Source organism: Coloeus monedula (assembly GCF_965178545.1).
Source record: "Coloeus monedula genome assembly, chromosome: 3".
Taxonomy (NCBI): domain Eukaryota; kingdom Metazoa; phylum Chordata; class Aves; order Passeriformes; family Corvidae; genus Coloeus; species Coloeus monedula.
The window spans coordinates 95,711,807-95,727,507 of record NC_138783.1 but is presented as its reverse complement, the minus strand read 5'-3'; the positions used below and the strand labels follow the sequence as shown (position 1 = coordinate 95,727,507).

Below are 15,701 nucleotides of genomic sequence, written 5' to 3'. Positions count from 1 at the left end.
TTTTTGTTTCTTTTTTAGTAAAACATATCAAGGTCTTTTGAATCTTATTTTGAAATAAACCAGTGGATAAATCTCAGATTATAAATTAGTATTCTTCTGCTTTAGGATTACCAGAGGAAAATGAATATTCAAGACTGTCAGCCAGCACTACAGCAGGCTCATCGATTCAAAGACACAGGGAGAGCCACACTAGTCAGGTAAATATTTCACTGATGATCTGCTGGAACCACTACAACAGGAAAAGATCATAGTAGGTGCATGTTGAAAGCTGTCTCTTGATTCAAATTTGGGTACTGGCATTGAAAAATGCAGACTTCTTTTACAGGTTTCTATTGAGTTAAAGACAATAATGAATTTACTAATAACTTTTTTTACTGGAAGAATAATGATCCTGAAAGCTTCTTACAGTGAGTTCAAAGTTTATGAAATGTACTGTTGCTGGTTGTGAGGATGCTATTTTCAGGCAGGAAATACGTCTCTTAACCCTGAGAGGACCAAGATGTTATCTCTCTCAAGATACTGATTCATTCATACCAGAAACACTTGCATGAACCTCGTAGAATTAAATGCATAATTATATCATCCTTTTTTATATAAAAGCGATGAAGACTTCAAAAATGGTCTTCACAAGTTTTGTACAAATACCAATAAGTAATAAAATCAAAATATCTATCAGTTAAAACAGCAATAGATACTAAGGTAATGTGAAGCTTGCATCGGTTCTCTTAAAATTTCTAGTGAGTTAAAGTAATTTAAAAATTGCAACATAGAATTAATTTTGATGGTCATTAAGTGAACAAAAAGGGATAAAATTTTTCATAAGATATTTTCTTAATTATTTCTTCAGCATTTTGTATCTAATGTGAACCACTTTACTTTCTAAGTAGCCAATTCTGGCATGAGGGCATTCAAAAATTTTATTATTATATCACTTCACTTAAATGTCATTATTGTACTCTCCTGTTGTCCTTATGTCTTCAATCCACTTTTCTAAAAGGGTAGTTCCAAGTCATTTTATTTATTTGAGATGACTGTAAGAAGTTTACAGTAAAGCTAAATATTGTCCAATGACGAAACAAGTTGGAGCTGAGAGGACTTTTTTCAACAGAAACCTCTCATTAACTGATTTTAAAATTTCCAAACTATTTTACCAGAAGGTGAGAGAAGTGCTTTATCACATTAGAAGCTACCTGTTGTCTGTGGGGGACAGCTGACATTTCATAACAACAAAATACTGGCTCTAGCCAAGTTAAACAAATGTTTGGCCTTTGCCTCCAGCAGGAGCAAGATTCAGCCTTTAACATCATTTGTATAAAAGTTTTCACTTTTTTGGTTTTTACCTTACTGTCAGAAGCACATAACTACAGTGCCTATCCTGAGTAGAAAAACTGTGCCAAGACAGCACTCAGCACTACACTTATCCCTTGAGTAAGGCCGGCCAGGGCTGCCCTGGCACACATAGGAACATATCCGTCTTGCACACAGTAACAAATTTTTGCCCTCACCATACCTCTCAGACTCTCAAAAATGGACTTTGACCCTATTATGAAAAAAATACTTGCAGTTCTACTGTCTCCAGATGGGTATCCTGGACGAGGATGTTTTCAGTTGTCTCTGTTACATTCTTATTACATCAACCAAATACTTATTACATATGAGAGTGGCCAAAGAGACCTTTCTAGCAAATGGAAAGTCCAAGTCCCTGACTTTGGTCCAGTTACAAACCTCACACAGCGAGATGCCTTTGTCCTGAAGCACCTCACACCTCTGTTGCTAATAAGCTTACCTGGATCAAGACAGTCATGTATAAATTACATCAATGCAGTACAAAGAGTTAAATTAACTGGGTATGGAGAGCCATTGTCTTCTTCTTTTCTTTGAAAATGGAACCTGTGAAATTATTCTGCAACATTTAAATATTTTATTTTAGAAGCAAGTTGTTAACCATTTGCAAACTTGTGGTTTTTATTTTTCCTAAAGTACTTGCCAAAACCTGAACACAATTTCATTTCAGTATTTTGAAATGTCACTTTTCAGTAATTTTTTAGATGTTTTGCCAAAGTGTTTCACAAATTTTTAAAATAGATTCTATGAAATGTACTCTGAATTATATGCAGGGACAATCCTTAAACGCAAGCCAGTAAGAACTGTGACAAGTTTAGAGAAGAAACCTGTAGTTCTGTGATTTTTGATACAATCCTCTAATGAATAAACATCTTGCAAAATGGTGTTGCCAAAAGAAAAAGGAAAAAATCTTCTTCCCGTAAAAAGAAAAAAAAAAATCTTAAAAAAATTCTATGCTCACAGGGCTGAGAATTCTTGCTGTGAAAAGCATTCCTCACCACTGCCAAAGCATGGCATATATTTGAAAATTATTGGGTTTAATTACTGTTGACATTTCTTAGCATGCTGCTAGTGACTCTAACAGCATACAAGCCAATTGTAAAGGTCTTTGCCAGGCTTCACTGTAGTAACCTCATCACTTAAAGTAATCCTTGCACAGCTGTGTGAAGTAGGACATACTTTTTCACAGGTCTGTGGAGGTACTGATTGACTAATTGCTCTAAAGAGAAAGATGTAGGTCCTTGGATCTCTTGGCAGACACTGTCACTTCAGGTAAAGGAAACTGGTTCACTAGCTTTCAGGAGCTTCCAACATTTATGGAGTTTTTTTAATATCTCCCTGCTAGTTCCTTACTGCAGTGACAGTAAGGGTTAGTTCATTTCATTTTTGTCCCAGGATCTCAAGGCTCACATACATTCAATTGAGTTTAGACATTGTGGTTACGGTACCATCCTGTTGTCATATCAGGTGCCAATTACCTGCATCACTGCCTGACACATCCTGCACACTGCAAACCTACACACTCCAGAGATAATTCTTCAGGTCAGTATCTGTCAACATGCAGCATACAGATCAATTTTTTAACAAACTTTTTTGAAAATAGTTACCAAGCATAAAATATTGTCCAGTTGATCATCCTGAAATGAAGTCTGCTGAAAAAAAAGGAGAAAAATAAATGCTAATTTATTTTATTTAAAATGCTAATTTTCTAGGGCAGTGGTTACATAAAGGGCAATTTTTACTGAATGAAAAAGGACAAAAATTGGAAAATTCAATTACTAACAAAATATTTCTCAGTGGAAAGTTATGGAATAAAATTCTACTTTATTCTGTCAGAAAATTATAAAAGTATTAAAGTTTAATTTTTGTCTCCTCAGAAATGAAAACTATTTCAAAAGAAATAAGGGTCTTATATGTCAAAAGAACAACAAACTATGGGTTTTTTAAACTAATACCTTCTTCTTCATATTGTTTTGTGGCTGTACAGGTGTAGATTTCCAAGTGCTTTTATCAATAGGTTTCAAAATAATATCACATAAAAACATAAAGAATCCAACATCTGATACAGATAACATCTGATATAGATACCTAACACTGTAACTTCATTCTCAGTGAAGATGAAAATTCAACCATGAATTTGGAGGTCAATCCTTTATTAAAATGTTTCATGTGCTTTAGTTTGTTCAGACAGTAGATATTCCAGAAACTACTTGCTAGCAGAGCCACACATTTTCTCCTCCCCAACCCAGCACACTAGCTTCCCTGTGTTTTGTGCTTTCCTTGTAAACCAAAACATTCTAGTCAAGGAAATATTCAAAACTTTAAATCAAAAATCTACAGTAGAATGGTACTGCAAGAAGCAATATCCTAATCTACCTTTACATGAAAACTTTTAGCAACTATATCTCTAACTCAGCTTCTACAGAAAATGTTTTGGTAGCCTCTTGCTCCCCAAACAGCAGAAAACTAGGAATCTTCCTTTTCCAAACTTGATTTTAAATTACAGGTTTAAAATTATTTAAATAATTATTGTTTCAAATTGTTTCAGTGATTTGTATAAACAGTTTGGCAGTTCCAAATGTGCCCGGATCTCTAGTCTCAAATTCTTATGCTATAATTTCTGTCCAGAGGCAAAAACCTCACCAAAATGAAAGAGGTGTTTCTTCTTGTCATTTTTGCCATAATCTTGCTTAGGTAGGAAATTCTGATATGACTAAGAGTCATTTCTATTCAGTCACAGTCTAGGAAGTGATCCCAAAGCATACTGGATACTCCACAGATGTTGAAATTACTTAGCAGGGTCTAAAACCCAAAACCTCCTCTAAAATAAAAAACCTATAAAAGATATTGCTCCTGTGCTCTTTTTCTTTTACTCAGAGTGTTTCCCAGTTCCTTAATCAGTCCAATGGGCTCTCTCCAGACTGTTTTTTAGTGATTCCTCTGTTCTCAACAGCTGCTGTGAGTGTCTATGTTTAAAAGACAGAGAATAAAGACCATTGAAACATACAAATTCTTTGGAATGTCTGCAACAGCAGCAAGATGAAATAGAGTTAATAAAAGCAAGCCTCTATATTTATACCTCATATAAAAGCTAAGTGGCCCTGTCTTTTTTTCACAGATCCAGGACTGTGAGGGTTTTTTCAGGGTTTTGAGTCTGGTTTTCTTTCAATGATATTTTAAATTTGTTATTACCATTCACTATGAAGTGGGAAGTGGTGTGAGAAAGTGGAATGAAGAAAAGCAGACCAGCTAAAAGATTTCTTTTTTTCTTATGTGGGCAGCAAAAAGCAACATGGTCTGTCTGTAACAGGATGAGATGGACAACCTGGAGATAATGAACAGATGGGAAGTGAGGGACAGATTAAAGACTAGTGTGATAATAAGCATATGTGTGGGGTGGGAGTGGGGAGTAAACCAGGCACAGATAACGGATGATTCTAAGAAGTAAGTTTGGAAAAAGAATAAAAAAACTGAGAGAGAAGGTAAATAATTAAATGGAATAAGGGATTTAGAAAGAAGAAAGAAGGAAGAGCCAGAGAGAAGGAATCAACCCAAAGTGAGGAAAAAAGAAACCTAAAAGGAAGATAAGAATGGGAGGAAAAGAACCAAGAATAGAACAGAGGGTGATGCAGTAAAGAAGGACTACGGAGGAAGAAAGTGGAAAGTCTGTGATGTTCCAGATGTGATACTCATCTTCACACGCTTACCAATATGATCTTTTATGTTCCATAAAATAAAAATAATTGTAGTGATTGCCTATGTTTATAGGCATTTTATGCAAGCTGGGTGTCAACCATAGTCTCTTGAAGATTTGGTTGTCCCAGAAGAAAGGTATAAAATTTTCTATTGATAGATGCAAAGCCTCTTTGTCCAGTTTAGCTCTGAATGGCTGAATATTTGCTTATTTGTAATCAGATGATGTTACGTGCATTCAGTCCTATGGAAATGCTCCCAGAACAAGACACAAATAAACAAGCAGCTTGCCATCCTGGTAGGTTAAGTAATATCAGACATATGACATACCCTGGTGTAGGATTTTGGTTACCCACGTCTGAAATATGTTTTATCTGTCATGTGTTCAAAGAGGTGAGATAAAAAATCACGGTTATTTTTTCACATATGGTTATATTAGAAGATCTGCAGTCTTATCTCTTTTGTTTAAACCCCATGGTGCAGATTGGCAGATTGCAGTAATATAGGACCCAACATCTGACAATGTTAAATTGGAAATGTCTTTTCATATTTGTGAAATATGTATTTATTGTTTCCTTACAGCTTAAGCCATGAATCTTATTGCATGAAATCTCATTGCTTTCAGCAGTCTCTTCCCTCAAAAAGAGCTGCATATTCATTATGGTTTCAAAGGTCTTCTTTGTTCCTACTTGATTTAATATTTGTTGCCAATCACTTCTTTTGTTGACTGTTCAAAAGTTAAAAAAATGTGTTGCAATGTGTTGCTATCCCCCACCCATTGTCACAGTTCTAAACACTGGGCTCTAACATTCCTTATTGTTGTCTGTCATGTTTGTCTATTAGCTGGAAGTAGTCTTTGATCATCTTTGAAGCAAAAAGTGACAATCAAAGAGGTCTGGTGTAATAAAAAAAAAAAAAAAACACTAACACCTTTGTAAACATGTAACATCCAAGAGAAGACATAGAATGTTATATACTTATCATTGATCTGAATCAGTACACCCCCCTGCGTTGTGTTTTGTTTATTGTTTTGACTGTAATGCCAAAGAATACTCTTTGTAATGTCACACACAGCAACAAAAATCAGGTCCTATAACACATTGTGGCTTTATTTTTAGAAGACTTAGAGTCAAAAGCATGTGCCTTATAGATTAAATGGTATGAGGTAATGCACAGTGTAAATTCATCAGTAAGTACATTATCTTGTGTTTATGTGTGAAGGGCTCTTGGAGGGCTGGTGCCCCTCTGCTAAGCAGGTATAGCCCAGGTCTGACCGCTGTGACCTCCACGGGTGAAAGTGCAGGTCCTCCTCTTTGAACCAGCTGATGTCACAGCCAGCTCCCTGCACATTCCAGGCCCCTTTTCTGTCTCCAGTGCTTCATCCTCACTGCATTTGCCCCTGCTAGATGACATTGTAGAAGGGAAGGGAACAAAACCTCCTGAGTATCCCTGTGCCCTTCCCAAGCTCTGGTGTTTGGCTAAAGGGTGTAATTATCTTTCTTTGGCTGCTTTGGCTGTCACAATGGTCAGTAGCTCACCTTAAAAGGCTGCTTCAAATTTGAGCTCAGCAGGAGTGTGGTCCACCACCCCACTGACAGCGCCTGTGGAGTGACTACACCTCTCACTTAGAAGTGCCCAGTGTGAGAGGGAATAAATTCCTCTGCCCTTCATTCTCTTGCTGTCACACACTGCCACATACAGATAGCAGAGGTTTGGAATGCTAACAGACCATAAATTAAATGATTGTTTGAGTATTGCTAAATAAATTGTTTGACCACAAGTGTAGTGTTTCTATACAACAAAGGATGACGCCCAACTACAGCAGATACGAGCTGATGATTGTTTTTGTAATTGCTTTGCAAGCATTGTGGCAAGCATAATCTCTATCTAGTCGGATAAAATATCTTGCCATAAAAAGTCAGTGATCAATTAAGTAGCAACATGACTTAGTTTGTTGGATATTTTTTGTTAGATTATGTGCAAAGCAGTATCAGCATTTTTAGGTCAGCTGTTCCGAAAACCTCTATGATAAAGGATTTGTTTCCAGAACTCATCTTGAGAAAGACACAGTTGCTGTATGAACATATTCTTTTTCTCAAGCATCAGAGGCAAATAGGGGGATGCTCTGAATGTTTTAAAGAGCACTGTATGATTAGTTTATCTGGGGATAAATATTACCTTGGAGAAAAAAACCCTCAGTATTTGCTGATGGTTGATGTTTTAGTCACTCTGGGAATGTGTCACTTTTTAGTTGAAATCAGGAATCTAGAGTTGAAAGAAACTCAGCAAAAAAAAAAAAAAAATTAAAATTGAAAGCCACATGATCCAAATAAACAAAGTACAGCCCTGTTTTGAATGCATAGATTTGTCCAACTCTATTCCCAGCTCAGGTAATCAGTGTGCCTGTTATATATTATTGAACATTGTCTACCTTATGCTAATATTTTCTACCAGGTTGCAAATTACAGTTGTACTCAGGTTTTGTGTGCTGATTTTATTTTGCAAAGATATATTATCTTTGTTTGATTGCTGAGATACTTCCAGTCTGTATGGAGGATGACTAACATAATTCATTGATAATATCGGGATATAACTATTGGTATATTTTTGATAATATTGATACATTCACTGAATGATGCAAAAGTATGGAAGACAGGTCCAGCTTTTGTGACTAAAATGTATCACTTCAAAAAATAATAATAAAAAAAAATCACCCCAAACCAAACAACCACCTCCCTCTCCCTCAAATCAAACAAAAAACCAAAGAAAAACCTAATGAACAACAACAACAAAAAGACTACAAGAAACTACAACAGTATGGCAGAAAATGAGACAACTTCCACCAGAAATAGAATCGCAGTTAGATGAAGAATGTCAAATATCCAGCCTGAGGCACAGTAAAGGTATGTGTAGGCTGAGATTCTCTTTCTGATAAAAACAAGAAGGCTCTGCTATGCAGGGTAATGACAGAGATACGAGATGTTCCTTTTGCAAGTATGATCTCTCAGTTTCCAGTGGCCTGTGAGGAAGGGCTTCTGGAGTCAGAGTTCATTCTGTAGATAGTAATCCTTAGCACATTTTTCTTTCATTAATTCTTCTGGAAAATCCTATCAGAAAGTGAAACTCAGGAAAACAGTGGAATTAATTTTTTAGGATGAAGTTTGAGAGCTTTCCAAGTGCCATGAGATAGCAGAGGGCTAGACTGGGCAATCAAAGATACCTGTGTCTGCATGATCTCTGACACAACAATTTCCCAATTCCAGCATCATTCCACAACTAATGTTTGGAAGAGAACTGAATCTGTCCCTTGAAAAAAAAATCCAACAGAGAGTTGTAAATTAGCTTGTCAGAAGGGAAAACATTTCTAACTGAATCTAGTGGCAATGCATTTTTGTTCATAAATGAAGTCCCTTTTAAATTTTATTTTAAATACAAAGTTACTTTTAAGATTATCCCAAATATTTATAGTTCAGCCAAGTTATTACTTCCTTTGGTATGTCATCATATAACAACACCTGTTCTAAACTTAGTTTCTTCTTTTGATGTAATACGAAAATTTAACTGAGACAGATATTTTCCTGTTTAGAAAAAAGCAAATGCAATGTATTTTCAGTTATGGATCTCATTAATTTTTTGCTGGCATGCCTTCTCCAGAGCACTTCCAGATTTGCACCAGACAGAGCACCTGTCTTCTTTGCCATTTTCTCCTTTCCAATAAACCCATTTGACATCCATTCGGAGCCTTTTTTTTGGACATTGTAAGTTGTTCCAACACAAAGAAAAATCATCAGCAGTTTAAAAGAACAATTAACTAAAATAATTTTATTATTGTATATCACATATCAAGTTATTACATCCAGTGGATCTGCTACTGCAAAAAAATGCCTGTCCCAGCACTCACATGACAATCCCATGAATCAGTTTGGATCCCGGTGTTACATTCGTGTTTGAAGATTTTAATTGGAATTTTGAAGCATGTAAGCTCATTTGTCATAGCTGCTCTGTGCTCCCTGCTGGGGTCTTACATGGCCAGTGCAGGTTTCCCAATCAAACACAAATTTACATATTGATTTGATTTATGTTGAATGCTTACCTGGGCTTCTTAACACACCCTTGGCTTACTGTGCACTTTCCCCTTATATACTTAAGTGAATATTATATTGGTAAATAACATGTAGACTGACAGATTTTTAATTTTCCTTGACTCAGTAGTTGGTGGAACTGTTATCTGCTGTTTCTGTTATCTGCTGTTATCTGCTCTTTCCTGTTATCTGCTCTTTCTTTAACGTTATAAAAACCCCAAACATACCTGTTGGGACCTGAAGTGTTAGGATTTTTTGAGAGGTTGCAGTGTGCCTGTTCAGTAGGTTGGAGATAAAGTTGTGACACGCATGTTTGGAAAGAGTCAGTGTAAGGGCTTATGAGATTAAAAAAAAAAAATAAATTTAAAAAATGAAGCCATTAAAATGAGTTAGAAACATTTTTGTGGGAGTTGCATACAAGTTGAATCAAAATACGTTGCTCTTGCTAATAATTGCTTGCAGTAATAATTATTTTCTGAATTACTGAATGAAATGGTGTTTAATTTTGAAATAAGAGGTCAGAACATCCTCATCTTTACTGTCTTTAAAACTAGGGATCCACAGAAGATCCACTGGGGTCTATGAACTGCTTTTGAGGGCTGTAATAAAATTAAATGTGAATCGCCTATTGGCTGAAATTTATTTGGCTTTCATATTTAGGCAGCCTACAAACTGAAAGAAATTGTAAACAGGGATTTTGTCAAGGCAGTTTCATTTCTAAAATAATTATGATAATTTATCATAAACATTTTACATTTATTGCATAATTCACTTTAGATCCTGATCAAAGTTTAGAAAGGTAAAATCATTGCTCTTCTGAACTCAGTTGTCCCAAAGATTCCATGATGGGACCTCAACTTCGCTAATGGAAGAGAAAAATCAATGATGCAATAATTAACTGTGAGCATTTACTGACAGTTACTTTAAAGCACCAACATTGATAAATCTGTTGAAGAAAACAGCTGGCATTATTTCTCCAAGCAAAAAATATGAACTAGCTACAAAAGGGAAATGTCTCAGCAACACAGGTTTATGTGCTTTGCATGTCCTTAAATTGTGCTGTGATTTTCTCTTGTCCTTATACGTCTATAGGCAGGAATCTTACTAAAATTTAAAGAAGCAACTAAGAACTGTAACACAACATGAAGTGCTACATTTTGTGCAAAGGAAATAGTTTGTATGTTTTAAATAATACGTAATTATCATATGTAATTAAGTACTTCATTTCTGATGAATACTAGTAAAAAGAGTGCATTCACGAATGAAAAAATTAGTATAGCAGTATACACATATTTTTTAAAAGGTAAACCCTACATTTGGTCAATGAGGGAGCAAACTGAGGTGAAATACTGAAAAGAATCTACCAGTAATAAATCCCTGTTTGTCAGACTATGTAATAAGCCCTTTAGTCATAGGCTGATGATTAAGACTCCGTTGCATTTGACACACAAACAGAGAATATAAATTCTTTGCTTCTGAATGCTACAAAACATCCTCTGTAAAGTTATAGCATTTGATCTTTTAAAGAAGAATTAATTTCTTGAGATTCTAGAGCAAAATCTCTAAATAACTCAAAGTTAATTTTAAATGTGCTAGTTAATCATTTTATCTGGCATACTTTTTGTCACAAATTATTTAAAATATGAAACCTTCTAGTTTCTATAATTAAACACTTGCTGAATTTTTAACTTGCATATGAAATAGACTGTAATTAAAAAAAATTACTGACTTACCTTATAGCAACTCATCTTGATTCTAAGACAAAGTTGAAATCCAGCATGTCTGTTTTAGGCCGTACAGTGAAATTTAGGCAGAATTTAGAAGCCTAAATCCAGAAGGAAGTTCAGAGCCTCATTCTCCAATGACTATGCAATACTCAAATGTGTATAGGCAAAATTGTGCTCCAAGATTTTCATGACTGCCAGCATATAACCAAAGTGCTCTGTCTCCTGTGCTTTTTTGTGCACTAAAACCACAAGGGACTCTCTCTGAAGGTTTTACTTTAGCACGCTAATCAGACAGCACAAAGCACAGGAGTCAGAGTCCTTCTGCTCTGCACTGAGAGTCCACCCCTTGTACTTGAAGTGTTCTCTCAGCATGTGGGAACTTGGTCTCTTCCTCAACCTGAAAGAACTGTGGTGGGTTGACCCTGGCTGGACACCAAGTGCTCACCAAGCTGCTCTATCACTCCCCTCTGCTACAGGACAGGGGGAAAAAATAAGATGGAAAAAAATTCATGGGTCAAGATATAGGCAGTTTACTAAAGCAAAAGTGAAGGTTGTGCACATGCAAGAAGCAAAGGAAAAGGAAAATAAAACAAAAATATTTTATTCTCTACTTCTGATTAGCAAGCAGTGTCTGGCTACTTCCTGGGAAGCAGGGTTTCAGCATATGTGGAGGTTGTTCTGGAAGGTAAAGTCTAAATAATGAATATCTCCCCTTCCCCCTCCTTTTTCTTATAGGTGTGCAGACAGCATATGGTATGGAATATCCCCTTGGTCAGTTTGGGTCAGCTGGCCTAATTGTGTCCCCTCCCAAGATCTTGCCCACCCGCAGCCTACTGGTCAGGTGGGAATGTTGGAGAGACAGCACTGAGGCTGTGCCAGCTCTGTTCAACAGATGCCAGAACACTGGAGAGTTATCAGCTGCTTCCTAGTTACCAATGCAAAGAGGAAAATGATCTTCATCTCAGCTAGGACCAATACAGAGAAGTTGAATCCACATCTTCTAATTTCCCAATATGCTCTAACTTCTAGAGAATGATGAAAGTCCTTCCATGCATGCTGTGATGGAACTGAGTCATTTGTGTTCTGTCACCCACCAAAATCCTTGATGCCGGGAGGAGAGCACTTGCTGCTACAGCCTGAGTGTTTGGGCTGTGAAGTGGAAAGAATTAATTCTGAAAGCTCCTCCCTGGGCTGCTCATTACAAATTTATTTTGTCCATCTTTCCATATTTTGCAGTGGAAAATACAGATCTGGTTTAAATCCTTCAATCCATTTCAGTTGCCAGTTAATAGCTGTGGTAACTCCACAAGCTCTTCTTTTGTGTGTGACTTTGACACTTCAGCTTTTCTTGTTTGCTCTGGATACTAAACACAGGGATGGTGTTTCCACCCAAAGGCAGAGCTGTTAAATGCCAGTTATTCAAATACTATATGTTTTGTGGGTCTAGCCCAAATGCTGTATACCATGTCTGATTGACCATTGACTTTGAGCAGGAAAATCCTGGTCTACAGTTGTTGTTGCCAATACAGTTGGTTGAAGTTGTTTGTTTAGTGTCCATTCAAAAGATCAGTAGTCTTAAAGTAATTAATTCCCACACACATCATTCACCCTTCATAAAATACCTTCTCAGGATATAGAATAATAATCAGGAAACATAGCTTACTGTTTTACATTGTGCTTCGTGTAAAATTATTCAGCCAACCTTTTCTATAATGAATATGTATAATAGATCTTCAGCTTGTCACAAGTCTAATCACAAATGAAAAAGAGAAAAGATACCATGTTATTCAAAGAGATCTAATTAAATTAATTGGTTCGTTTAGAGCTCTGCCACTTCTTGTGCATTTTCCCCCATTTCATTTCGACTGCAGTTTCATCTCATGTCCTTCATGCAGGTTGTTTTCCAGCTTATTTACCAGATCAGTTTCATAATGAATAAATGTTTGAGATATTTTTCCATCCCTGCCTAAGAAATTACAATAAAATATGTACGCTTATTTGTGAACTGGACCAATTTTTGTCCACTATTCACTGGAAAATGAGCTCTATAGTGAAACTGATGATCCTATATTAATTTACAGCTTGCATAAGCAGGGCCAGTATAATAAAGTTTCTTCAGTGCCTACAAGCTATAAACAGGATGCATTTGTCAATTCCTTGCCCAGGCAAAATGTGCTCACTCCTTACCCTGCCCCTATGTGCCTTTATGTTCCTTGAACAGCAATGGCACTGTCTCTTTCCAAACACTCTGTCCATCTCTCAATCTGAAAATTCTTCCAGACTTCATTAGTCATACTATCCAAACTTTTGTCACCAGGGCACATCCAATTACACAGTTTCAAAATACCTATTTTTTTAATAACTATATTTATACTGCAGTGTTCAGGCATGTCTTTGATTACTTATCTCTGAAACTCTTTCATATGTAACTCTTGCAATGACCATCTAACAAAGCTTGGTTCTTGTGTGTTCCAGCACCTCTCTGAGAAGCATGCCTAGCACAGTTCATGAACTGTCTTATATTTAGGTACAAATAAGGTGTCCAAATTGGGAAGACTGCATTCCAATCTATGTGTTTTCTAAAATGGATTGTGCTCATAATTTAAATGCACAAAAAACTACAGCAACTGGCCGTGAGTAAGCCATGGTGACTCACAAACTTTTCAACTGTTCTACAGGATAAAGCCACCTGACCTGTCTTTCTTGATAAGTTGTTTCCAAGTCAAACTTTTGTCTTCTAATCTTTTATAAACCACTGAAAAAAAGAAAAAGTATGTTTTGTCTCTGATATTCTTCTAGCACTATCTGTGGAACATTTAATTTTCACTTGAGTTGCTGAGATGCCCTGTTGCATTTTGTGTAAATATAAAAGCAAAGAGGTTTTTAATTTTATAGTGATATGCAGTTGAGATACACTTAATGAAGTCTTTCAAACATTTTCATTTTTCTTCATTTTTTAAAAAAATTCAGAACTTTAAACTGTGCTTGATTTATGCTGTTATTAAGGCATAATATAGGCTAAGGCATTTCTCTTTGAAGTATCAACCAACCAGAAATTAAGCAAATTCCCTGCAGATATTCAGGCATATCCATGTAAGGGCTTATTCCTTCTCTGACAGCATGTGCATGTGAAAGGTCTGACTTGCACTGGACACATTTGAAATAGCAGTGTAAAGCCTGGTAAGCCTCTGTACTCAGGTACTTGCTGTTCTGTGAAGGAACAGCGGGAGCCACAGGCAATAGCAAAGTCTTCTACCCCAGGAACCCCATTGCCTATCAGTGACAAAAACACCCTTCGTGTCACTCAGCTTTCCTTGCAACTGGAACTAATCCTGTGTGGGGTGTCTCATGAGCATTTAAGGGCACTGCACATCATTTCCTTTATCATAACTAACATGCAGTCATCTTTCATTATGACAAGTAGAGAAATGCAACCTTTACATGAGCCCATTGTGTGAGGTGAAGTGTGGGCATTTTAGTCATGCCATAGGTGCCTCTAACAGGTGCTCCTGTAGGGTTCTTAAGAAAGAAGGTAACAGGATACGGGTTGTGGGCTATTAGATGTTATGATGGGCTTGTTTCATATTTTCTAGTTACAGAAAGCTCCTAAGCCAATAGATCTCAGTACCTGCTCTAGGGGCTGCTGTACAACATAGGTGTCAAGTAAGTCTTAAAGGACCGTGAGATGGACTTCGTCGCTTCATGGACTTGTGCTGCTATGAGGGCTTCAAACTGACTTGAACAAAATAAATAGTCACTGGAATAGAAGAGTTAAAAGGAAGGGAACAGTTTCTTCTGGGTGGATTGTGAATCTAGTACAGAACTGTGGCTATTTCAGAATGAATTTATAAATAGATTCAGGCTGACTGAAACTACAGTTGAAGTTGTTAATGTATACTCTGGAGGAAGACAAGAACTGGCCCCTGCTTCTAAGGATAACACCTGTCTGACAAGTAGCTTTACTGATTCTAATATGCAACAAAGGTTATGGTTATGGCTATTTGGGTACTTATATTTATAGGACAAACCTTGCTACTCCTGCAGCAGCTGTAGGCAGTCTGCTTTGTGTGTTTCAGAGAATTCTGTTCATGTACCCTTTGACGACACAGGGGAGTTTTTTTCTGTTTGTTTCATTTTTGACAGTTGCTTCATACAACTTCAGACATTGTGACTTCAGGCTCTGTGACTTTCAGACATAAGATTGCAATTGGGCAATTCTAAATCACTAATGTTCTTTGTTTTCAGTGTAAAGAGTTTAAAACCCTTTTGGAGGACAAGGTTGCTTCAAATTATTAACAGGCTTATTTGATCTGTTTTCTTTATCCACATATTATTATTATTGTTATTGCTATCATTGTTTTCTTCTCACAGGTTATTCATCAGCTTAGACTTTCTGAGAATGAGAGTGTGGCTCTACAAGAGCTTCTAGATTGGAGGAGAAAGCTGTGTGAAGAGAGAGAAGACTGGCAGCAAATATTGCACAACACTGAGCAAAGAATCACAGCCCCACCTCCACCCCCTTGTAAGAAGCCAACACTGCTGAAGAAGGTAGAAGATACCTCCTGCAACAGACTCTCTTCAGGCATATGGGACACCACCATATGATTCAGATGTGTGTTTGCAGACTGTTAGGAATGGAACCATCTAATCACTTCAATCTGCACAATCAGCAAGTTTTCTTCCCTTCACAAAACGTGCAGGGATTTTTTATAAGCACTAATTCGATAGCACAGGATGGAGGAGCTGTTTTGATCTGTCACGTGTGTGTGTACATGTGTGTGTTTGTTCTTTTCATATATATACATGTATACATATATGTGTGCACTGGTGAGTATATATATGTATGCATGTGTAT

At 36.6% G+C, this 15,701-nt stretch overlaps 1 protein-coding gene across 1 annotated transcript in view; it reads left to right on the top strand.

Annotated features, from left to right (window-relative positions):
* The window catches only part of MYO16 (myosin XVI), a gene marked incomplete at both ends in the record, with an annotated part of 287,015 nt that extends 271,564 nt beyond the window's left edge, over positions 1-15,451 (top strand). Inside the window, 2 exon segments of the mRNA XM_082277664.1 lie at positions 106-197; positions 15,218-15,451. Of these exon segments, the coding sequence (XP_082133790.1) occupies positions 106-197; positions 15,218-15,451 (326 nt within the window).
* Positions 15,452-15,701: the final 250 nt, after the last annotated feature.